This window comes from Argentina anserina, chromosome 3, assembly GCF_933775445.1.
Source record: "Argentina anserina chromosome 3, drPotAnse1.1, whole genome shotgun sequence".
Classification (NCBI taxonomy): Eukaryota; Viridiplantae; Streptophyta; class Magnoliopsida; order Rosales; family Rosaceae; genus Argentina; species Argentina anserina.
In genome coordinates this window covers 7,983,937-8,009,443 of record NC_065874.1, presented here as the reverse complement: position 1 = coordinate 8,009,443, position 25,507 = coordinate 7,983,937, and the positions used below count along the sequence as shown (strand labels likewise).

Sequence of the window (25,507 nt, the reverse complement as noted above, 5' to 3'; positions counted from 1 at the left end):
AAAATAACTTTCGTGAAAATATTCACGGGTAAAAGGCTAGTATATATATATATATATATATATCCACTGCTATAACTAGAAGCCCTTTTTTGGTGTCTATGGCTTCACTAAAAATTAGATCTTTACTATACACATGTTAGAGAGAATGATAAACTAAAATAATAAAATACGGGGTTAAAAATGTAAAATAGTAAAAAATATATATAAATTACAAATGATTAAAAAGGGAGAAGTTGAATTCGTGCATATGCACGGGTAAAGGGCTAGTTGGTTATAATGTTCCCTAAAATTTTGAACTAAATTACTAATAAATAAAATGTATTGTCATTAAAGAAGAATATATGGGAGAATAAAATGGTTGAAGACCGAAGAGCAACAATGTTTACCGTTTACATACTCACAACAACAAAATAAAGTCGAAGAAGATTGATTGAGATGAGTGAGAAATTTTTCAAGAGTGATTTCACACGAAGTATTAAAGGTTAGATAGGACAATAGATGGGGTATTATTTGGTGAAATCAACCTTTTTTTCAACAGAGGACCAAACCAGAAAAAACGCAAAACTAAGAGACCCAATGCGGTCTTTTCCATTTCAACCTAATAACTGTATTTCTCATTAAGTTAAAGAAAAAACCTAGGTGTCAAATTATCACTGACAAGGATGACTAACACATTATGCTACATGGTCCTCATGTACTACTGAAAAATATCTCCCTATTTTACAATCATCTGTTCATCACACCTTATTTCATTTTTAGTTGTGACTTTAGTAATATATGTTTTGTTAAAAGTTTTATCCAATAGAAAATGAGGAATTCGTGCATCTGGAATATAAAATAGGAAGATCCCCATAAAAAGAACAAGTAGCCAGTTTTAATATCTTGGCGGCTAAGTTGATATTTGTAAAAAAAAAAAAAAATCGTGCAGTTGAAAGGATCTTAATAACTCTCATCTCAAATCTTGCAATTAGACTCATAAGATAAATTCGTTATGTCGAAGATCAAAGAGCTTGATGTTGAAAACGTATGTATTACAGTCTTAGTTGATTGAACAAACCTTAAGTTACTAATATATACTCTCATAAAGTTATGTCTACCCATTATTGCTTAATACTGTCATACTCATCAGAGTACGTAGAGACTTAAAGTGCACTAATTATCTGCAATGTCGGGAGTAGGCTTAATTGCAGTAATCTTATGCACTAGTATAATTGATATCTATCTAACTACACGAACACAACAGCAAAGTGGTTAGTTTGGACGTTGGATATACGCATCTTTGATGATCAGAACTAGAAAAAGAAGAAGATGAATACAGATTACCCTTCAACGAGACAAATGGAGACTTAAAACGAAGACTGATTGTCGACGTATGGAACAAGAAGGATCGACTGGTTTTTCAGTCACGTCCATGCCATGAACCCCTCCACCATTCGTTTTGGAGTACAAACCCAACAGACACGTTCATTTTTAAGGCCACTCAAAATCTTCATAAGAAGAAACAAAGTGATGACAGCAGGTCTCAATTCGTTTTCATCGATCGATCTGTTCATCGTTCAATACTTGCCAGGACTTAAATCGAATCTCTTCGGCATTATTAACCCAAAAGAGACGCTCGTTAAGGCCAGTCAAACACCAAAAGACTCACTTCTTTCGTTTTGGTTGCCAATTCAAAGTTTCGAACACGAAAATATGCCAAATTTCCAATTTTAACTTCACTGATAACGGACGAAGACTAAAGACTTGAGTAACCGATGATCGGTATTAAGTTTCACCTCTGAAACTATTACAAGTATGATCTATGACGTTCACTAGCTATATAATGCTGCCAATATTGCAGAGTACTATATAAAAAATTCTCTGGCGCATCAAAGTAATTCATACAGCAAGCACATACACTTTAAACCCATGAGAATCATGACAGCAACATGCTGTTATGGTAGAGCTTACTTCGTAGCTTGCGTTATTCTCTATGTTCTACTAGTACTATCACCACATAATGCTCTTGCTCTCTTTAGTTCTACTTCTAGTGAAGCAGAGGCACTTCTAAAATGGAAAACCAGCTTTCCAATCCAAACCCACAATAACTTGACCTCTTGGACTTACATTCCGAGTAATTCCTGTAGCGACCCTAAAACTTCGAGCTTCAAAGCTCAAAATCTTAGAATCGTTAAACACAAAAATAATCTCAATGAAAATCGAAATCATTCAAGTGCACAGCGGATCATCAATGAGTTATCAATACAACTCAGAAAACCAATTATTACAACCCAATTTATAATTTACATTACATAAGTTGGAATGTAATAATCCTCACAATCTCTCACAAAATAGCCACACAAAATCCTCACGCAAGCTGGAGGTAAATCTCTTCAAGTCCTCTGAGCGGTCCGTCAATTCTCGCTAATGTACACCTGCGGAGTCATCCACTACACCATCGAATTGGTGCACCGGGATTGTAAACACAAACCCGGTAAGCTTTACAGCTCGTATGAGTAAAATACTAAAATAACTCTCGTCTCGTAAAAGACACAATTCCACATCAACACAGTATAATGAAAATCATGAGAAAACGAGCAACCCATCTGGTTACTCTAAAACTTTCACAAAATGGTAACTAATGAGCGCTGGTACACGTCCGTTACCCCTCACTTAGTATACCGCTGATGTTGGGCAACCACCCGCCACCCAACATCCAAAACAAGCTGAGTACCCATGATCAGATAACCACCCGTTACCTCATGCAGTACTATGGCAGACAGACTAGAGCTCTAACTGTATCGTAACTTTCGCCCGGCCAAAGGCTAGGTTCCGACTTGCCTCACATGTACAATAATCTCACATCATATTGTACCACACATCACGTCCGAAGACAAATCACAATATTTCACATTTTTCGTGATAAAATCACATGTACAATAATCTCACATCATATTGTACCACACATCACGTCCGAAGACAAATCACAATATTTCACATTTTTCGTGATAAAATCATGTACAATAATCACTCATCATATTGTACGTTTTAAAACTTTCACGATATATCCACAATAAAAATCATAACAGTATATTATATAGCAAACTATATATATTCGTACTTATTTACCATTTATACAATATATACATAGTCCACTATATCCTATACATGTCATATTTCATAAACACCTGAAAATTACGTACGATAATCTCACATCATATCGTACCGTTTAAATCACACACATGCACAATTTTTCTGTCACCGAAATGACTATTTTTAATGAATTAATAACAGTACGTAATTTAATGAACTATATATATATATGTACTTATTACCATTATACTGTATATATGTAGTCCACAAAATTATATACATGTTGTAATTCATATGATAAACACACTTGTAAAAATGTTGAATCACCACGAGGGTAGATTCGTAATTCAGTGAGATTTTACTCACCTTATTGACTTGAGCGTAATTCCTCAATTTCCGATAATAATCCCTTTCCTCGATTTAGCGATCACCTTAAAAAGATAAAACAAGAATTTAGAATCGTTTCGTAAACCTTTAAATGCCAAAACAGTAATATACGGTACTGTTCAGCAATTTTGGTTATACGAAGTTACTGTTCACTGTTCACTATTCACGGTTACTGTACAATACTCCATTAGTACGTATTTCTGTACGTATAAATATTATATACGTATTTCTGTACGTATAAATATTAAATACGTATTTCTGTACGTATAAATATTAAATACGTATTTTCTGTACGTATAAATATTAATACGTATTTCTATACGTATAAATATTAATACGTATTTCTGTACGTATAAATATTAATACGTATTTCTGTACGTATACGTACGATTTAATGTAAATACAAATTCAGTAAATAAAATTTACTAAATTACCCTTTTTACAATTTACTTTTTACATTTACTGAAAGTAAATTATAATTACATTTACCGAAGGTAAAAATTAATTACATTTACCGCAGTAATTAAAATTTACATTTACATTTACCATTACACAGTAAATTACAAAAATACCCTTTCAGTCAAAACTATTTACACCGCCTCACCCGGCGGCGCGTGTGGCACACGCGCCACCTCCGGCCGGCCGCGCGTGGGGCCCACGCGCCGAGGCTAACCACGGCGCGTATCGCGCCACCGCCACCACCAAAACCACCCTCTTCCTTCCCTCTATCCTCCTACGGTCCTAGGCAGCCCCTCCGCCACCTCAGACCTCCCCACGCGCCGCCTCTAGGCGGTGGTATCTCTCACCCTCCTTCACCGCCGATTTCAATCCCAAATTCTCCAATTCGAAACCCTAATCTCCCAATCTCTCTCAAATCAACAACAAGCATACACACACATCGAAATCACCGATCCTTACCTTGAACCTTGAATCGACTTGAGGTGTCGGTAGAGGAGGTCGAGCAGCTATGGAACGGCGACTCGAGGCTCGATCCTTCGGCGCGGGGGTTCCGGGGTGAGGAAAGGGTGGTAGCAAGCTTGCCCAGGCTCGTCGTCGACGAGGAAGCACGACGTTGAGGCCCCCCCCCCCGAGCTTCGAGCTTCTGCGTGGGGTCGGGGAAAAGGTGAGGAAGAATAGAGAGTCGAGAGGGAGAGGGAGATCGGTGATGGAAGGTGGGTGATGGGAGATGGCGGGGTCGAGAGGGAGAGAAGGTCGGGGATGAGAGAGTGAGGTTTCGGGGTGAGAGGGAGAGAGAAGCCGAGAGAGAAGAGAGGGGTGTGCGGCGGATGAGTGAGAGAAGGGGTTTCCAATTATGGGAACCCTAACTAAAACAATTTCCTTTTATACCCCCTCCCAAAATCGGAAACTAACTTCCGTCGTTAATAACTTTTACGTACGTCGTCCGATTCGAACGTGTCACATATCCCCGAACTCGTATCGACGAGCTCTACAACTTTCGTGAAGAAAGTTTTCGTAACCGAGCGACGAAATAAAAGTCGATACTCTCGTTCGGAAACGTAACGTTTTTCTTAATAAACGTTCCGAAAACGTTTCCGTTTTTCGTTTCAAAGCATCGCAAACAATAAGTTTCATTTTATTTGAAAATTCCAAAACTTAATAGAATTGAAATCAATTCACATATTGTTTTAAAATCTAGGGTTATTACAATCTACCCCCCTTAAAGGAATTTCGCCCCGAAATTCAGGCTCACTCAACAAATAACTGTGGATATCTGGTCGTCATGTCTGACTCTAGCTCCCAAGATGCGTTACCCTCATCATGGTGACTCCACAACACCTTGACTAGCCCAACTTCTCTCCTCCGTAGCTTCTTAGTGGATCTATCCAGGATACGAACTGGCTCGACAACAAAAGTGGCATTTTCCTTCACTTCAATGGTGCTATGATCGATCACATGTGACTCATCTGGTACATACTTCCTCAGCATGGAAATGTGGAAGACGTTGTGAACGCCCGACATGCTAGTAGGCAAGGCTAGTCGATATGCTAGTTCGCCCACTTTCTCAAGTATCTCAAAAGGCCCAACATACCTCTGCCAACTTTTCTTTCTTGTCAAATCTCACTACACCCAACTTTGGCCCAACAGATAGGTGATCGACATGGTCTACCTTAAGTGCCTCATAGGGTACCATGCCGATGCTGGAATGGTAACTGTCGTTGTAGGCGAACTCAATCAATCTCAAATGATTTCACATCTACCTTAAAATCCAGCATACAAACTCTCAACCTATCTTCCGTTACCTCAAACTTCCCCCATCAGACAAACTGTCACATCTCCTAACAATAATAGTCGCATGTGAGCTACTCAAAATATAATCATCCTCCCGAAACATAATGATGTTTTTCAACATGGAGGCGTCTACGCCCTCTTTTGTCTAGTTCACCACTCTCTTGCGATTTGACAGACTATCCTCACGTCATGAGTTAGCTCATACCACTAAGCATGGTCAAAACTCTCAACATCTAACATGAGTCAAATCAATGATTAACACATGCCTACTACTTACATCACACATAGTGGTTTTCAAATAAACGTGCTTTATCAAGACAATACCTTCATGACTTCACCACGATGCATCGCTAGAATAACGAATATACCAATCCTTCCAATTAACAAAATAATCTCATTTCAAGATCATCTTATTATAACCATGAAAGTTGTCGTGCAAGATACCCGCCCAAGTACCCTATTTGTATCGGTATCACGATAAGGAAATCTTAACTCATCGAGTTCACAACCACCACAGCACACCACCTTGGATTAAGAATTACTCTCCAAAAATTTCACCAGAGAATCGACTAATATACGCACAAGGCAGTAGAGAACCTCTACCGCCACCACAAGAGCGACACATCACGCATCCCATCATACTCACCAAACTTACCGTCGAAAATTAATTACAACTTCTTGCTTCCATGAGTGGTATGCCACAATTTGGGGTTCAGACAAGAAGGTGATTATCTCACATCGGTGGAACATGAAAATCAGGCGAACTTTACAGCGCGAAATCCAACACGACCACAACTGAGACATACTTTACCCCCTGGTTCATACATGCCTCAAATGTATGACCCATGGTCCCACACAACGCCCCAGTGGCATCATCCATAGTATTGATTTTTCCCACCGTCGTAATACAATAAATTCAGTAAACAATTCAACAACTGAATCCTGATATTGGGTCCACCATCTCCTCCAGACTAACCCAAGATGATTGCTATACCACCACTCTAAACAGTTGTTTCTGTACTTTCAATAAGAACCCTCCTGGCCAACGTATTCGGCCAAAATAACTTCTCTGCAAGCAGTAATATAATTGGGTACTCTTTATTGTAAAATTTACCCCTTGTTGAACACTTCATTCAACTTCTCCTTATCCAACAATAAACAATCTGCTGCATAGAGGAAAAGAACCTCTAGGTCTCCCACATTAACGCCACTTGTACTTGAAAAGAAAAATTTGGTTCTCAACCATTTCTTTACCAGTTGGAAGGTGCTTGTCACGAAAAAGAAATTCGTTAAAAACACCACTAAGCTAAGGTCATCTCATACCTTACCTTTAATAGAGTTACTTCACCGCCATTGCGTCTCGTTTGGACCTGTGGCCTGTGAAGTTCCAATCCTCAATACCAAAATGATTAAATCCTGAAAGACCAGCGTTCTCAATTAAATGCTCATCTAGCAAATAATTAATTCATATCGCCACATTGAGATTTCTCCATCACCTTATATTTCTCGCTCAGCCAAGAACAATGCGTAACATCAATTGTCTATAGTCGAACCAAAACAAGTTTGGAACGTCACGTCGACAAAAGTGAATCTCAATTCAATAATTGTGTTACCACTTTATGGACGTATCATACGCCCTACCACTCTGTTACCAATAGCATTAGAGATGCTAGTCACGAAAATTTTAGTTAACCACCTCCAACCTATGGTCTACACATCTCTAGATTAGTTGCATAACTAAAATCTAGTCCTCAACATTTAAACACTGAACATCCCTCAACATAGGGTCAACGCTCTCTATCAAGACTCCTTGACAATTCTCTGCCCTGATAGGAAACTATATACTCAAACCTGTTAGCATTCCAGTATTTGGATCGCATGTCAAACTCAGATAGTATTGTGGCATTTCTAAGCTGAGCGCACCAGTAATTAAGTCTTTGAATTCATTTGTCCCATCCATACGGCGTCTTCGTTATAGGGGCTATAACATAGTATCTCCTGAAACGTCTCGCTTACTCTGATATCACAACGATATCTGTGATAGCTACTTCAGATCCACATATTTGACATATGTCATGACTCAAGCTCTCATGGCATTATCCGCCTCGAGTCAAAGATACGAAACTCTGGTTTCCTGGGTCTACGAAGGAATCCACCATGTCAAAACAATCAATCACCGCGTACTGCGGACTCAACCAATCAATTCCTATGATCATATCATAGGTGTGATCCGGAATCACGATCAAATAAGCAGAGAACTCTCCACTTCCAATCACAATAGGACAAGCCTTTCATTTTCTCCAATTCGAGGAACACTCCAAATGCGAAGTGACACATAAAGAGTTTCTCATAGATGTAGGAGTCAATCCTACCATCTCCTCTACCGAACTATCACTAATAAAAGAGTGTTGATATCATCTTCTTCTCTTTCTTAAAGTACTCAATCATCTCAAAGTAGATTCCAATGTTCTCGATCTAGTGGTCCGCTACCACATGATCCAAGCCTCCACAAAATAATGGCGCTGACAGACTATTAAAGTCTTTGATCAACTTAACACACGACTATCGTCGTCTCTAACGACAGCAGCAGGGTCAACCTGTTCTGCCCGTGGGGCAGCCTCCTCGTAAAGGTTCTCCACATTGCGGACTCGGCCTGCAACCCTACCTCGGCCGCGACCTCTCGTCCGTCCTCGGCCCTGTTCACGGCCCTTTTTCCAAATTCATCACCATTCAACAATTAACACTCAGTCATACATGTGAAGTCTCGAATTCGACACAATAGATTCAACAAATATCAATCATGAAATTTCAGAAGAAGGTGAATCATCGGAGTATCGTCACGATACTCTCTACAAGACCAAACCATAAGGTATGGCTCCTAACACTCTCGCGTACCCGGCGACATATCAATACCGAGGAGCATGTGATGGGGGCCCGCCTGCAGTCGGATCATCGCTCCCGGATGATATTGATAATCGCCAAATACACACTTAGGCTCTGATACCAACTGTAGCGACCCTAAAATTTCGAGCTTCAAAGCTCAAAATCTTAGAATCGTTAAACACAAAAATAATCTCAATGAAAATCGAAATCATTCAAGTGCACAGCGGATCATCAATGAGTTATCAATACAACTCAGAAAACCAATTATTACAACCCAATTTATAATTTACATTACATAAGTTGGAATGTAATAATCCTCACAATCTCTCACAAAATAGCCACACAAAATCCTCACGCAAGCTGGAGGTAAATCTCTTCAAGTCCTCTGAGCGGTCCGTCAATTCTCGCTAATGTACACCTGCGGAGTCATCCACTACACCATCGAATTGGTGCACCGGGATTGTAAACACAAACCCGGTAAGCTTTACAGCTCGTATGAGTAAAATACTAAAATAACTCTCGTCTCGTAAAAGACACAATTCCACATCAACACAGTATAATGAAAATCATGAGAAAACGAGCAACCCATCTGGTTACTCTAAAACTTTCACAAAATGGTAACTAATGAGCGCTGGTACACGTCCGTTACCCCTCACTTAGTATACCGCTGATGTTGGGCAACCACCCGCCACCCAACATCCAAAACAAGCTGAGTACCCATGATCAGATAACCACCCGTTACCTCATGCAGTACTATGGCAGACAGACTAGAGCTCTAACTGTATCGTAACTTTCGCCCGGCCAAAGGCTAGGTTCCGACTTGCCTCACATGTACAATAATCTCACATCATATTGTACCACACATCACGTCCGAAGACAAATCACAATATTTCACATTTTTCGTGATAAAATCACATGTACAATAATCTCACATCATATTGTACCACACATCACGTCCGAAGACAAATCACAATATTTCACATTTTTCGTGATAAAATCATGTACAATAATCACTCATCATATTGTACGTTTTAAAACTTTCACGATATATCCACAATAAAAATCATAACAGTATATTATATAGCAAACTATATATATTCGTACTTATTTACCATTTATACAATATATACATAGTCCACTATATCCTATACATGTCATATTTCATAAACACCTGAAAATTACGTACGATAATCTCACATCATATCGTACCGTTTAAATCACACACATGCACAATTTTTCTGTCACCGAAATGACTATTTTTAATGAATTAATAACAGTACGTAATTTAATGAACTATATATATATATGTACTTATTACCATTATACTGTATATATGTAGTCCACAAAATTATATACATGTTGTAATTCATATGATAAACACACTTGTAAAAATGTTGAATCACCACGAGGGTAGATTCGTAATTCAGTGAGATTTTACTCACCTTATTGACTTGAGCGTAATTCCTCAATTTCCGATAATAATCCCTTTCCTCGATTTAGCGATCACCTTAAAAAGATAAAACAAGAATTTAGAATCGTTTCGTAAACCTTTAAATGCCAAAACAGTAATATACGGTACTGTTCAGCAATTTTGGTTATACGAAGTTACTGTTCACTGTTCACTATTCACGGTTACTGTACAATACTCCATTAGTACGTATTTCTGTACGTATAAATATTATATACGTATTTCTGTACGTATAAATATTAAATACGTATTTCTGTACGTATAAATATTAAATACGTATTTTCTGTACGTATAAATATTAATACGTATTTCTATACGTATAAATATTAATACGTATTTCTGTACGTATAAATATTAATACGTATTTCTGTACGTATACGTACGATTTAATGTAAATACAAATTCAGTAAATAAAATTTACTAAATTACCCTTTTTACAATTTACTTTTTACATTTACTGAAAGTAAATTATAATTACATTTACCGAAGGTAAAAATTAATTACATTTACCGCAGTAATTAAAATTTACATTTACATTTACCATTACACAGTAAATTACAAAAATACCCTTTCAGTCAAAACTATTTACACCGCCTCACCCGGCGGCGCGTGTGGCACACGCGCCACCTCCGGCCGGCCGCGCGTGGGGCCCACGCGCCGAGGCTAACCACGGCGCGTATCGCGCCACCGCCACCACCAAAACCACCCTCTTCCTTCCCTCTATCCTCCTACGGTCCTAGGCAGCCCCTCCGCCACCTCAGACCTCCCCACGCGCCGCCTCTAGGCGGTGGTATCTCTCACCCTCCTTCACCGCCGATTTCAATCCCAAATTCTCCAATTCGAAACCCTAATCTCCCAATCTCTCTCAAATCAACAACAAGCATACACACACATCGAAATCACCGATCCTTACCTTGAACCTTGAATCGACTTGAGGTGTCGGTAGAGGAGGTCGAGCAGCTATGGAACGGCGACTCGAGGCTCGATCCTTCGGCGCGGGGGTTCCGGGGTGAGGAAGGGGTGGTAGCAAGCTTGCCCAGGCTCGTCGTCGACGAGGAAGCACGACGTTGAGGCCCCCCCCCCCCCCGAGCTTCGAGCTTCTGCGTGGGGTCGGGGAAAAGGTGAGGAAGAATAGAGAGTCGAGAGGGAGAGGGAGATCGGTGATGGAAGGTGGGTGATGGGAGATGGCGGGGTCGAGAGGGAGAGAAGGTCGGGGATGAGAGAGTGAGGTTTCGGGGTGAGAGGGAGAGAGAAGCCGAGAGAGAAGAGAGGGGTGTGCGGCGGATGAGTGAGAGAAGGGGTTTCCAATTATGGGAACCCTAACTAAAACAATTTCCTTTTATACCCCCTCCCAAAATCGGAAACTAACTTCCGTCGTTAATAACTTTTACGTACGTCGTCCGATTCGAACGTGTCACATATCCCCGAACTCGTATCGACGAGCTCTACAACTTTCGTGAAGAAAGTTTTCGTAACCGAGCGACGAAATAAAAGTCGATACTCTCGTTCGGAAACGTAACGTTTTTCTTAATAAACGTTCCGAAAACGTTTCCGTTTTTCGTTTCAAAGCATCGCAAACAATAAGTTTCATTTTATTTGAAAATTCCAAAACTTAATAGAATTGAAATCAATTCACATATTGTTTTAAAATCTAGGGTTATTACAATTCCACCACTCAAAAACCAGAAGGATGCCCATTCCATCATTGGACTGGCGTTTCATGCAACGATGCAGGAAGAGTCAACAGGATAAACCTCACAAATTCTGGTATTCAAGGTACGCTGCATGAGTTTCCATTCCTCTCCTTACCCCACCTGGAATATATTGACCTTAGCTACAATACAATTTTTGATGCCATCCCCCCACAAATTGGTTCCCTCCAAAAACTCATCTATCTTGATCTGTCTAGCAATCTATTGTCTGGGAGAATCCCACCGGACATTGGTCTTCTAACAAATCTTACGATCATGCACCTAAACTCTAATCAGTTAAATGGCTCAATCCCCCAAGAAATAGGTCACCTCAAGTTTCTTTACGAGCTTGCTCTTTACAACAACAGTCTAGAAGGTTCAATTCCTGATTCTCTGGGAAATCTAAGCAGTCTGACATATTTGTCTCTTTCTGCAAATCAACTCTCTGGTTCCATCCCGCCAGCAATTGGTCTTTTACCAAAGCTGGAGGAATTAGACCTAAATGAAAATAAGTTGAATGGATCAATTCCTAAAGAATTCAGTCGGCTTAAGTTTCTTGCTGTTCTTTCTCTGTACAACAACACTCTAGAAGGTTCAATTCCTCCTTCTCTAGGTGAGTTGAGCAACCTCAATTCTTTGCTTCTGAATGCAAATAAACTTTCAGGCCATATTCCTGCATCTTTAGGTACTTTGAGTAACTTGATTTCTTTGGCTCTCAATGAGAATCAACTCTCTGGTTCTATTCCTGCATCTCTGGGTAGTTTGCGCAACCTGAATTATTTGGCTCTTAATGAGAATCAACTTACTGGTTTCATACCTCCAGAAATGGGAAACCTTTCTAGTTTGTTTGAACTCCATTTGGATACCAACAACTTATCAGGTTCTATTCCTGCATCTCTGGGTAGTTTGCGCAACCTGAATTATTTGGCTCTTAATGAGAATCAACTTACTGGTTTCATACCTCCAGAAATGGGAAACCTTTCTAGTTTGTTTGAACTCCATTTGGATACCAACAACTTATCAGGTTCTATTCCTGCATCTCTGGGTAGTTTGCGCAACCTGAATTATTTGGCTCTTAATGAGAATCAACTTACTGGTTTCATACCTCCAGAAATGGGAAACCTTTCTAGTTTGGTTGAACTCCATTTGGATACCAACAACTTATCAGGTTCCATCCCTCCAACTCTTGGAAATATGAAGAAACTAGTCTTGTTGTTCCTTCAAACAAACAATCTCTCTGGTTCAATCCCCACATCTTTAGGTGATCTATCAGACCTTAAGGCTCTCTATCTCTATGAAAATCAGCTTTCTGGCACCATTCCAAAAGAGATGGGGAACTTGAAATCTATGGTGTCTCTATCATTGAGCATGAACAAACTCTATGGTTCAATTCCTCCATCTTTAGGTAATCTGACAAAGCTCACCATTCTTTATCTCTTTGGCAATAAACTTTCTGGCACCATTCCTAGAGAGCTAGGGAAACTTATGTACCTTGTCGATCTACAGTTAAACACAAATAAACTCAGTGGTCCCATTCCCACTACAGTTGGTCAATTGAGCAAGTTGGAATCCTTAATCCTCCGGGATAACCAACTTTCTGGCTCCATTCCTCAGGAGGTGGGGAATTTACTGAAGTTGGTTGTGCTGCAGTTGGATACTAACAGATTTTCTGGTTATCTACCCCAAAACATTTGTCGTGGTGGGTTGCTAGAAAATTTTTCAGCACAAACCAACGATTTGACGGGTCCACTCCCCAGAAGCTTGAAGAGATGCAAGAGCTTAGTCAGAGTCCGCCTTGAAGATAACCATTTCACTGGAAATATATCTGAGCAACTAGGTGCATATCCGAATCTTCTATACATAGACCTGAGCCACAATAAGTTACATGGTGAAATCTCACCCATCTGGGGACAATGTTCAAAACTACAAACCTTACGAATTGCGGGAAACAACCTCACTGGTAGTATACCACCAGAGATTGGCAAAGCGACCCAAATTGAACTACTTGATTTTTCTTCAAATACTTTAGCTGGGGTGATTCCTAGTGAGGCTGGGAGATTGACTTCTTTGCTCAAGCTGATGTTGAACGACAATCAACTCTCTGGTGGTATACCTTCAGAATTCGGATCATTTGCTGATATTCAACTTCTTGATTTGTCCACCAACAAATTCAATATGTCAATTCCGAGCATTTTGGGTGACTTGAGCCAGTTGATCTTCTTGAATCTCAGCAACAACAAGTTCTGTCAAGAAATTCCATTCCAGTTGGGGAACTTAGTTCACCTCTCCGAACTAGATTTAAGCCACAATTCACTTGAGGGTCGGATACCACAATTGAGCAAACTCCTAAGCTTGGAGAAGCTGAATCTTTCTCACAATAACCTTTCCGGTCTCATCCCCAATTTTGATCAGATGAATGCCTTGGATCTGGTCGACATGTCCTACAATCAATTGCAGGGTCCCGTCCCCAACAACAAAGCATTTCAACATGCTGTCTTGGAAGGTAATATAGGACTGTGTGGCAACGTCAGAGGACTTCACCCCTGTTATGTTCTTACCGTGGGAAATAGGCATACTTCAACAAAGGATCGAAAGCTGATTCTTTTGATCATTTCCCTTACAGTAGGAGTATTTCTCCTTGCTTCCCTTGGAATTGCTTTGATTAGAAACGGAAGGAGAAAAGAACAGGTTACAGAAGATGGTGATATGCATAAAGAAGTCTTCTCAATATTCGACTTTGATGGTAAAAGAATGTACGAAGAAATCATCAAGGCAACCAATAATTTTGATGTCAGCCATTGCATCGGAAAAGGAGGATCCGGAAGTGTCTATAAGGCAAAGCTGCTATCGGGAAGCATATTTGCAGTGAAGAAACTCCACCCAATACTTATTGGTGAGGAGACATCTCGGAAGGAATTCCTTTCTGAGATAAGGGCACTAATGGAGATACGACATCGGAACATTGTGAAACTTCGTGGTTTCTGTTCGCATTCCCATCACTCATTTTTGGTCTATGACTACCTAGAAAAGGGTAGCTTGGCTGCGATCTTGAGCAAAGAATATGAAGCTGAGAAATTGGACTGGAGCACAAGGGTGAGGATTGTGAAAGGTGTAGCTCATGCCCTGTCTTACATGCATCATGCTTGCTCTCCACCTATTGTGCATCGAGACGTATCAAGCAACAACATACTGCTGGATATCGAATATGAGCCTGTTGTTTCAGACTTCGGCACCGCCAAGCTTTTGAATCCAGACTCATCACATTGGACTTCCCCAGCTGGCACATATGGATATATAGCACCAGGTAATTAACTAACTGAAACAAAGTTAAATCCTAGATTGTATAGTTCGTCCTAGATATTAATGACTTTCCTGTCTACTGTTCTTCATTGTTTTGGCAGAGTTAGCTTACACAATGAAGGTAACAGAGAAATGTGATGTTTATAGCTTTGGGGTATTGTCACTGGAAGTGATCATGGGAAAGAAGCTGGCTGATTTCGTCTCCTCCTTTTCAACTCACACATGCGACAACGAAGAGATACTGCTGAATGATGTACTGGACCAACGCCTGCCTCCTCCTCTACCAACTGTTCAGAATGAACTGATAACAATTGCAAGGCTGGCAATTGCATGCAAACATTCCCATCCACAATCTAGGCCAACAATGCTTATGGTTGAGCAGGTGTTGTCATCCCAAGGTGCAAATTTCTCTAGACTCCCAGAGATTACAATTGAACGACTCATTGGTTAAGATCTCAAGTGTGTCATCTACGAGCGTGGGCACAACAATAAGTTTTCTTTACTTTCTTTGGCATATTCATATATCGTTTCATGTCAACTTTTTCATGTATTCAGAGGACAAAAGAATAAAATTCTCGAGTTATCGTATGGGCCTTCACGTACTCGGTAAATCTTTTTCTTTTGAAAAGCCAGTACTGCTATTCAAAACCAACTCAATTTATCGCTTAATGCAATTAACAAAACATAAATGAAAAGGCATCAGCCACAATCATCATACAATTTGGGTGTATATAATCTTCGTATTGAGGCAGTTTTTGTAGTGATGTGGGTAAGTTGTTTAAGAAAGAAAGGTTGAAGATATAAAACAAAAAGCGAAGCAAGGGAGTCACTGGTGAACATGCATGAATAATCTTAGTGCAACTCTGCTGCTTCATTTTGCGTTGAATCGAACACTTCCTGAGTTCCTATAATTAGTCTGGGGCAGCCGTATGAAGAGGCATGTGATGGCGATATGGAGGATGGTTGGATGGTGGGATGGCGGGTAGACCGGCGGTGGTGCGACGGGGCTGACGGCGAGGTCTTGGCTTGAGAGATGGTGTCGCGATGACTCGGTCTCTCGGCTTGGGTTTTGTTTACTTGGGCCCGGGCATGTACGAGGGTTTGGGCTTTTGACCCAAATATGTGTTATTTGCTTTTCTTTTTTCTTGTAAAATGATATTCTGTAAGGATATTACTAGGTCGTAATTTGACTAAAATGATCAAAGACTATATTTTTGGTCTTCAAACACGAATTTAAAACTCGTAATATATATTGGATATGTGTGTGTATGTATGAAAATTGTGAGACTACTATAAGCTAATTATAGGTATGTCATTTCCCATTGAGCTAATTAATTGCTTGCTACTAGGATTTGTTTAGGATGGCTTAATTCAACCGATGGGAACTCGTATCTAGGGGCGTCAGACCAAATGACATTGACTTGGGAATTGGTCGAATATCCGCAAAGACCTGTTCGTGATTAGGAAATTGGAGGAAATCGAGAAGCAATTGCTACTTTAACCTACTTATATAGCTCCGTCCATTGAGCACATACAATATACATCTTATGATAATGATTCGTATCCAAAATGGTTCGTATCACAAGGCCTCAAGCACTGTTTACATGATTCCCCTGATTCTATTATGGCTGTTGATCTCGTCCGAGATAGTCTTAGCTTCTAGAGTTCCTGAAATCCCAATCCACAGTAAGTCTCTCCATCTCTCCTCTCTGTAGCTCTCTGTATATAGAAGTTATGAACTAACGAGTGCTGGTTGGTTCATTGATCAAGTTCAATCATATACATAAAAATATGATATAACTCATCGTATTAATTTACACTGCCAGGAATAGCATGACTATAATTTTTCTGAGTCAACTGCTAAAATTACAAGTTAATGAGTTACTTACTGCCATTGTTACAGTGAAGAGCATGTCGCATGGGATTCACTTGGAGATTGATGAGGTTAAAGATCACTTGACTAACCGCTTACTATTACAAACACCGCCAGCACCAGTGGGCCGGAAAGCTGTAAACAGACCACCTACACCTTCCGGTGGACAAGGTTGAGATGTAGTTGGGCTATTTCAATAAGTGCTTGTAACACAGTTCTGCATTGTAAGATGTTAGCCAGTTGTTTCTAGGGTAGGCGCTCATTCTTGAGATTGAGCTTGCCTAGTCAGTGTTAATGTTTGTGTATACTTAATTGTATTCCTTCAAAATGCTCCCCTTATACTGCATCGCGTTTGGTTCTTCGTTCCTTGTCAAGCAGGTCTGCTGGTTTGTTGACTTTGTTCTGAGGGCTATCTCAAGCTTTTTATTATGATGCTAGAACAAAAAAATGAAAAAAGCTAGCCATGCATGACCAAAAAGAAAGCACAAGATAAAACTTCTACCTGTGTTTGATCATTGATATAAGGTTCACTGAACTGTGTATACCAGAAATTTAAAACTAACCAAGAAATAAAAGAATGCTGCTGTTTGTTTGCCTTCAGACTTCTAACCTAGTCCAATAACTGGCACAGTAACACTAATGTTTAGCTTTGATGGACCAGCCATTCATTTCCCTTCTTGCAATTCACCGAGAATGATAGGTTCTTGGGTGACTCCATTTACGGTTTTCATCAAGTCATGACCAGTAAATCCGTCATGCTTTGCATAAAATAGGTGAACAACTTTGCACATGTTCCAAAAGAGGTCCTTGCATGCTCTTGGAACTACACTATCTTTCTGCAAAACTAGTCTTTGGAGTTCTCTCCTCTTAATGGTTATAATGCTCTTCATCTCACTGAAGGTCTCTTCTTCAGTGGCGCTTCCATTGCCATGAAGCATCGCCAATGTTACAGCATTTAGCTTCCCTTCCGCAGATTCCCGCTAAAACAATGTCACAAGTTTGTCATCAGTTTCAAATGCCATTTTTTATATATATTTTTTTTTGTTCGAAGAGTAAGGAAAATGGTTGCCTACCTTAAAGGTTTGCATGTCGTTGAGAAGACGCCCAGTGGTACTCATAAGTTTATATAGCTGGTGGAACTCGAGACTCCGCACAGCCTCCTCTGAGAGCTTAGGCCCTACCAAATAGAGAGCTGGAAGAACAATCGGTCCCAGGGCAAATGATACATATGCATTTTCCATGTATTCATCCAGTGCTGGCGCCGAATTATACATCAACCACTGAGCTTCCTTCAGCATAGACTTAACCAAATCCAACCACTGAAAACCAAAGATAGCACAGATCATCCCAAGTCCAATGAATAAAAGACGTTGTATTCACATTTAAGATTATTTAGGCATTTCAACTAAGCACTATAATTCGGTCAGATGTGCAGGAAAACAACCACTGATACTGGTAATTGATCAATAGATAGAACAATGATAACATGAACAAGTTAAAAAAATTCCATCTTACGATCTCTATGACGTGATTTATTACACTGCATTCTTGCCTTGGGAATGCATTGGCTTCAATCTCATTTACTGTGCTCTTAATTGCTGAAAATATGATTTCAACTTGCTCAGAACAAGAATCAGTTATTGGATTCACATCCCACCTGTGGTTCAAACATATGGGTCAGTACATTAGGAGCACAACCAAAATTGTAGGACCGACCGCAGATCCAATGGAAAAGAACGGAAAAAGAAACCATACTTCTCTATCAATTGTATAAGGTTTACCAGTTCCTCTTCAGAACCTCCAACATCAAAGAAATCATCAACCACAGTTGTAAGCACTCCATTTTTGGCCCATGATATGCGGGCATCTGAGAGTTCAGGAGGGAAAAGCGTTGCAGCAGCAGAGAAGTAACAGTATGCCTCCTTCTGCCTAGCAAATTTTAGCTTGTCCAATCTGCTCTCGACAACCCACCTGCTGACATTAAGGAAAAATCACACTTGATGAAGTAATAAAGTAAACACAAAAGTTCACTCGTCCAAAAAATGAAATCAAGAAGCGCCAAACTCCGCAAGTTACACTCTCACTGATAGTAACAAATAGCTCAACGATTGAGAAGAGGATGAGGAGGAGGGGCATGTACCTTGAAAGACGCTTGAGTTCTACTTGATGTATCAATTGACACATGTTAAAGTCTTCCACTGCCATTTTTAGGAAGTCTTCATCCCCAACATTTAAACAACTACGAATGGAAGAGTATCATGGGACATAAGTAGTACATAATGACTCATCATAATAATTCAGAATAGTCATACTACACAGAAAGGGAAAAGGAGGAAGAGGACATTAGAGGAATACCGATAAGAAGATTTTAAAATCTTTGTACTGTCAGTGTTGTAATTTCTTATTGCTTTCCTGCATGATAAACGACCCAAAGTTGCATAGGAAGGAAACTGAAGAGCATCATCCACCTGAAGACAAATAAAAGCATTTCCAATCACTTATCATGGGGTAAAAGAGATAAGCTCCACATCAACAAGAGACTTATTTTAAAAATTACCTGATCAATATGCTTATTGATTCTTTCCACCTGAGTTAAGTTATCTGATAATGCCTGTTTCAAGAAATGACTTGTCCAGTAATGTTGTTTCTCTAGAACTGATTCATCTGGATGAATGATGACTTCTGAAGCCCTAAATAATTCTAAGGCAGCACCGGTGTCCTTCAGATATCCTCCAAAGGAATTGAAGAAACAGTCTTCTGAAAATTGCCTTAATGGATCTACAAGACAGCACAATTTAATCATACAATCATTGGCAAAATAGAGTCATGAGGACTCAAAGAACCTTAATTTAACAGTACCTGCAGAAACTTCATATCCATGAAGACGCAAGAGTCGAAATGCCATAGCGCAGGTGCCAGCATCTGAAAATATATCTTCATCCCCCTGCAGCCAGCATCTGTTTGTTTGGTAATGTCATATGCTTCCTCATGGATAAGAACTAAAACAATCTCACTTGATAAAAAATAAAATAAGACTAATGTGGTATCCAATTTCGCGGAAGTTACACCACACTACTGATTGCGACAGATGGTGTCAGATTGATACCTGTATGTTTCAGCTAGTACACTCTTAATTTCATCCCTGAAATGTCGATCAATACCCATACATTCAAGACTCGAAACCATAGAAAGGCGAGCAGAACTATCTAGAGGATAAATCGTTGGAACTGGAAAGGGTAGATTAAGATTAATCAGTTTAAATTTTCAATCAATCTCAATGAAGTAAAAAAAAAAAGATATATTGATGGAAAATTGGTATGTATGAAATTAGTATTAACCTGCACTCCCAAACTTCTCTATGATTGAGCGTAGATAACTAAGACAACCAGCATTGTTGAGGTGTGTAAAAGCAGCCGCAGTAGTTGATGGTGAATTAAACAAGGACCCATTATTCTTCTGGTACTTCATGACCATCTCCCAGTCTGATGAATCTCCAATTCCTTCCGAAATATATGCTAGATAGGCTCTCCACCCCTCTGAGTTGCTACTATTGCCTCTAAACAATGACATGATGGAATATAAATTACAATTACACTGAGTTTGTGTGGAATATACAAATAACTCAACAGCTTTCACAAGCATAAGAACGAATCATTCTTTACACACGCATATTGAACTCTAAGAAAGGATACTTGGACTTTTTCACTCCTTAATGAAAGAAAAGCATTCTAACACTCTAATGACAAAGCCAAATCTGCATGTTAAACTCAATTAAATTAATTAGGCAAGCCATAAAACTTAACCACAACCCAAGAAGAAAGCTAATATCAAACCTTTGTAGCTCAACGTCTTTCCTGAGAAGTAAAGCATCTAAGGTTGATGCTCCGACAGGTAGATTCATATCCAAATTCAATGCAGATTGGATCATGGAAGGAAATATTATATTAAAGCCAACAGGAGATAGTTGCTCATTATCAGTAGCTGAAGCTAAATTTGATTTGATAAAATGCAGACCTGAAATAAAACGAGAGGGCAGTGATATAGAGAACATTATTGCAGCAAACTCAGAAATATGAGTTATCAGTAAAATACCGTTGTCAATATGCTCTTCACCAATATTCCATCGCTTTAGTGCAAGGATGCATGCTAATGTGGATAAAAGGGCATCTTTTGTTAACAAATGATGTGAATTAAGAGGACCCCATGAGCCGTTACGAAGTTGATTGTTCAACAACCAATTCACGCATTCAGGGAAGAAAGGCTCTTTCCTGGAATTCGGAGAAGGGACCATTGCCACCCAAGCAGTGTCATATGATGAAACAGAGAGATCAACCTTGTTGAACATCTTCTTTATTCTTTGTTTAGTTCCTTCCAAACTCTGCTTAAATTAAGAGAGGCATTATAACATTATCAATCTTATACTATGATATAAGACAATCACAGAACTAGAGAGGACGAGCCTACCAAGACAGCAATATTTCCTTCTGCTGCGCCATTTGATCTTGGAACTGTTGAAACTGATTGTGGCAAGCGATCTCTTCCTAATTTAATTAAAAGAAAATGTATACATTAAGAGCAAACTCAATCCAGATCACCAAAAGATCAGTGCTTTTACCATTTGGAGAAAGTCATAATAAATGATAACCAGACAACTCTTATTATATGCTTTACATATACAAAAGTCCAGTATGTCTTTGTAATTTCATATCAGTAGTATAATCTAATCATACAAACAAGTGAACCAACAACTAAAGAAATCTATTTTCTTTGTAAAGCACCTTTTGTGGCTCAAGACTTTCGGAATTCGCTAAAGTTATAACCTATCTCCCAATTAGTATGATGGATTCACTACCTGTCTATTTCATTGAATCAGAATTTAAACAAATTGAGGCCTACTACTTTAAATCGCCACCAAACTTCTTTCCTTTGATCTACCAAGCCTTTTTTCCAGTCAATGAATATTATCATAAGTTTAGTTTTTGTTTTTACTTCATCCATTCCACCCCTATTAGGCTTAATCCACTTGTTAATTTACCTATTCCTATGCTTTAGATCGCTTTCTAAAATCATGCAAGAACCAGTACAAAGTGAATGTGAGTTGTGAAATCTCAAAGATATAGAACATTTTCCATTTTGTGGAATCACAGAACTCTTCTCTCTTTTACAATAATTTGTCTTTCTGTATACCTCTGGTTGGTTCTCTACCAGTTCTTACCAACACTTGCTGAGAGTGTGAACTCTGGTTACTACCTTAGCCCTACGCAAGGCCTTAACTAAATTTACAATATCCACAAAGCCAGAAAATAGAACTTCTCACAATCCACCTCCACACAATCACACACCAAACCAGTGACACCACTAGCTCGAACTTTCAGGATAGTAAAATCTCAAATATTGGGGAACTGATATCAAAAACTCATCAACAGAACAAAGATCAATCAACGAAATCGAAAACCCAATTCATTACAATCATGCATACAACCAAAAGAACAAAGGAAACAGAGCCAAACAGAGAAAGAGAAAAACCTGATGATGGGGAAGACATGCAACACCTGAAAGTGTTGACCTGGGAGAAGGACATGGTTTAGAGAGAACGCTCAGAATCTTTTGACTTTGTATATGAAATAGGGCGCCCGTACTTTACATACAGAAGTGGAGAAAATCAAGATGGCAACAGATGGCCAGAAAAAAGAAGATTCACAAAGCGACAGGTTTGTTTGTCTGGCAGCGTTTGTGTTTATGCTCTCAAACTGTGTGAAAGGAACAAATGGATGATTCTTCTGTGTTCCAGCTTTGGAGGTATTACAGTATAATAAGTAGTCCAACGTTCTGATATGGATCTTCTGATATTTCAGTAAATGTGGTCTGTGTACATGCAAAGGCTCATAGACCAGCGCTCTTTCACCTGTTAATGACTCATTAGTCGATAAGTGTTTATTGATTGATTGATTGCATATTACCTACATTTGATGATCTATATATAAGCTAATTACAAGTAGAGTTAATCATGCTAAAGTGAATTGCACTAACTAACACTAACACACACTAAGTAGCACTAAGTAGTACTAACAAGCACTAACACTCCCCCTCAAGTTGACGCATATACATCAACCATACCCAACTTGCTAAGTGCGTCATAAAAAGCCTTTTTAGACACTCCTTTTGTGAGCATATCGGCAAGTTGCTCTTCTGTAGGAACAAAAGGAAAATTAATGATCTTTGTGTCTAGCTTCTCCTTTATAAAGTAACGATCAACTTCCACATGTTTTGTAAGATCATGTTGCACAGGGTTATGTGAAATATCAATAGCCGCTTTGTTGTCACAGTACAGCTGCATAGCACTCTTAGGCTCAATGCCCAAATCTTGTAGCAAATTTCTCAGCCATAACAATTCGCACACTCCCTGAGCCATACCTCTGTATTCTGCCTCAGCACTAGATCGGGCTACCACTTTTTGTTTCTTACTCTTCCATGTAACAAGATTACCCCCAACAAAGGTAAAGTACCCTGATGTGGATCTCTGATCTGTAATATTTCCAGCCCAGTCTGCATCTGTAAAGCCACAAATTTCAAGGATTTTATTGTGATTAGAGAACATTACTCCTCTCCCCGGAGCTGACTTCAAGTACCTCAAGATCCTTACAACAGCATCCATGTGATCCTCGCTGGGATTATGCATGAACTGACTTACTACACTTACTGCATATGCAACATCTGGTCTGGTATGTGATAGAGCGTTGGTTAAAACGTCTATAATAAACCCTGTAAAACATCATCGTTAGTATAGAATAAGTAGGGATCGTTCTTTCCGGGGAATTGAAGGGAACTCTAAACTTTTAGTGTTAACAAATAATGGGGGGTTTGAGATTGATTATTAACTACTTTAATAAAACCTAAATTACTATTTACATGATCGACTTCTCTTTAACAAACTTAAATCAAATTTACCATTACACCACATAATTACAAGTTCAAACCTATCATGCATTCTAATTTGACCAATTACATACTTTTTAGACACCAATACAATTAGAGCCTTAGGGGAACATCTAATCATGCAAGATTTCAATTAACATTTAAATTGACTTAGGGCCTAATCTAAATTTGCATGCAATCAAATTCAATAACACTTAGAGTGGAAATCAAATAAGATTACATTTAAGAACCAAATCTTTGTTGGAGACATGTTTCATGTATGACGTCACCCACCATGGTTTCACATGCAAATTTCCAGAATTTTTACCACTTTTAATCAACACAAACCAAACCTACTTAGGGCATGATTCGATTTGTGTCAATATGGTTGATGAATCTAGCACTTAAACACAATCTTAGGGACTGCATCCAAACACTAAATTCATATGCACATATCTGAAAATTATCTAAAAGTATGAGAAAGATGATTAGAACACAATAATAGAAATACAAACTCATTAATTATAGGAAACCATCAATTTGGCAAAGAACCAAAAATCCAATAAAACAATCTGAAAATTTCAATTCTTAATACAAAACAATAATCCCACACAAACATCATACTACAATCTTCATAGACAAAGTATTGTAAAAAAATCAAAAACGAACAAACCCGTGGAGAAGAGTTGCGAGAATCACACGTTGTAGGAACCTTGGAGGTGTGTCTTCAATGGTGATTTCGGTGGAGATGGAATTTGTATATGGGGGAGAATGACTTGCTGTTTTGGTGAAAGATGTTTGAGGTAGTATTTTGGTAGAGGTTTGGCTCTTGAATGCAAATGAGAAGTGATGATATTTGAGAGGTGAAGCCATGTATATATAGAGGAAAGATGGAGGGTTTGAAATTGCTTCTTTCTTCATATAATAATTCAATGCTTTAATCCCCAAAACATGCCATGCTTTAATCCCTAAAACATGTCATGCTTTAATCCCTAAAACATGCCATGCTTTATTCCCTAAAACATGCCATGTTTTATGCCTTTAATGATCATCTTCTATTTAATTGTTGCATGACTTGGCTCCATCTTTTTTTCTTTAATTATCTCTTCAATCCAATCTGAAAATAAGAAAATAAAATCATAAGTAAGAGATAATTAGTTTCAAAACCTAACAAGGATTCCTAGTCAAACTAGAACTCTAAACCAATTATGCGTTTTAACTCATGTAAGCACAAAAATGCATCTAATACCGCTCAAAACTCTTACTACGACTCAATGACTCAATAGTACAACAATAAGGGCTAAGCAAAGAACAAATTCAGGTAAAAACATGTTAAGAACGTTGCACAAAGTGCTCCTATCAACTACCCCACACTTGGATTTTGCTAGTCCCTTAAAAAACAAAACTAAATGAGACACTATTGCCCCTAAATGATTGTCTCAGAATCTCAAAACACATTATTTTCAAGTTTAAGCATTTGAATGTAAGCACATAAATTCCAAGTTTCATAAACATGCTTCATAGTATGAATTAGTCAGATACGAGACAATAAGCATTTAACATGTTTAGTCAATCAAATCCTCCTCACAAGGCATACTTTCTTCTTTTCACTCAGATTCATGGTTATCATTCACACATAAGTATATGCAAGAGAAAAGATATTAAGGC

General features: G+C 38.9%; 3 protein-coding genes across 6 annotated transcripts; 2 read left to right on the top strand and 1 right to left on the bottom strand.

Moving 5' to 3' along the window:
- The first annotated feature begins 991 nt into the window (after nucleotides 1-991).
- Nucleotides 992-12,526, top strand: LOC126786951 (probable leucine-rich repeat receptor-like protein kinase At1g35710). Its single transcript, XM_050512903.1, has 3 exons — nucleotides 992-1,024; nucleotides 11,716-12,436; nucleotides 12,513-12,526. Exons 1-3 carry the CDS (start codon nucleotides 992-994, stop codon nucleotides 12,524-12,526), a joined length of 768 nt encoding a protein of 255 aa, XP_050368860.1.
- LOC126788673 (MDIS1-interacting receptor like kinase 2-like) lies at nucleotides 12,380-15,639 on the top strand. 2 transcript variants are annotated; one of them, XM_050514681.1, is made up of 4 exons: nucleotides 12,380-12,432; nucleotides 12,505-12,775; nucleotides 12,920-15,055; nucleotides 15,153-15,639. In XM_050514681.1, exons 2-4 carry the CDS (start codon nucleotides 12,577-12,579, stop codon nucleotides 15,500-15,502), a joined length of 2,685 nt encoding a protein of 894 aa, XP_050370638.1. In that variant the 5' UTR covers nucleotides 12,380-12,432; nucleotides 12,505-12,576; the 3' UTR covers nucleotides 15,503-15,639. The 2 variants fall into 2 exon arrangements, with proteins under 2 accessions (XP_050370638.1, XP_050370639.1); XM_050514682.1 differs by lacking the exon at nucleotides 12,380-12,432 and having other exon boundaries at nucleotides 12,508-12,631.
- A 1,753-nt stretch (nucleotides 15,640-17,392) lies between these two features.
- On the bottom strand, nucleotides 17,393-22,741 carry LOC126788674 (terpene synthase 6, chloroplastic-like). Of its 3 annotated transcripts, none has more exons than XM_050514684.1 (14): nucleotides 22,451-22,741; nucleotides 21,389-21,465; nucleotides 21,017-21,302; nucleotides 20,758-20,938; nucleotides 20,263-20,480; nucleotides 20,031-20,151; nucleotides 19,784-19,881; nucleotides 19,482-19,702; nucleotides 19,280-19,392; nucleotides 19,065-19,163; nucleotides 18,680-18,895; nucleotides 18,440-18,581; nucleotides 17,998-18,243; nucleotides 17,393-17,904 (listed from the first exon to the last, which is right to left on the bottom strand). In XM_050514684.1, the coding sequence occupies exons 1-14, from the start codon at nucleotides 22,503-22,505 to the stop codon at nucleotides 17,590-17,592; spliced, it is 2,388 nt and encodes a 795-aa protein (XP_050370641.1). In that variant the 5' UTR covers nucleotides 22,506-22,741; the 3' UTR covers nucleotides 17,393-17,589. The 3 variants fall into 3 exon arrangements, with proteins under 3 accessions (XP_050370641.1, XP_050370642.1, XP_050370640.1); XM_050514685.1 differs by having other exon boundaries at nucleotides 21,038-21,302; XM_050514683.1 differs by having other exon boundaries at nucleotides 20,758-21,302.
- Nucleotides 22,742-25,507: the final 2,766 nt, after the last annotated feature.

Coding starts and splice junctions, on each gene's coding strand:
- LOC126786951 (XM_050512903.1), top strand. CDS start 992: ATGTCGAAGATCAAAGAGCTTGATGTTGAAAAC. Junction 1,025..11,715: donor AAGAGCTTGATGTTGAAAAC/GTATGTATTACA, acceptor TTTAAAATCTAG/GGTTATTACAATTCCACCAC.
- LOC126788673 (XM_050514681.1), top strand. CDS start 12,577: ATGGGAAACCTTTCTAGTTTGTTTGAACTCCATTTGGATACCAACAAC. Junction 12,776..12,919: donor GGATACCAACAACTTATCAG/GTTCTATTCCTG, acceptor ACAACTTATCAG/GTTCCATCCCTCCAACTCTT. Junction 15,056..15,152: donor ATATGGATATATAGCACCAG/GTAATTAACTAA, acceptor TTGTTTTGGCAG/AGTTAGCTTACACAATGAAG.
- LOC126788674 (XM_050514683.1), bottom strand. CDS start 22,505: ATGTCCTTCTCCCAGGTCAACACTTTCAGGTGTTGCATGTCTTCCCCA. Junction 20,481..20,757: donor AAAGACGTTGAGCTACAAAG/GTTTGATATTAG, acceptor GTCATTGTTTAG/AGGCAATAGTAGCAACTCAG. Junction 18,896..19,064: donor GAACTCAAGCGTCTTTCAAG/GTACATGCCCCT, acceptor TAATGTCAGCAG/GTGGGTTGTCGAGAGCAGAT.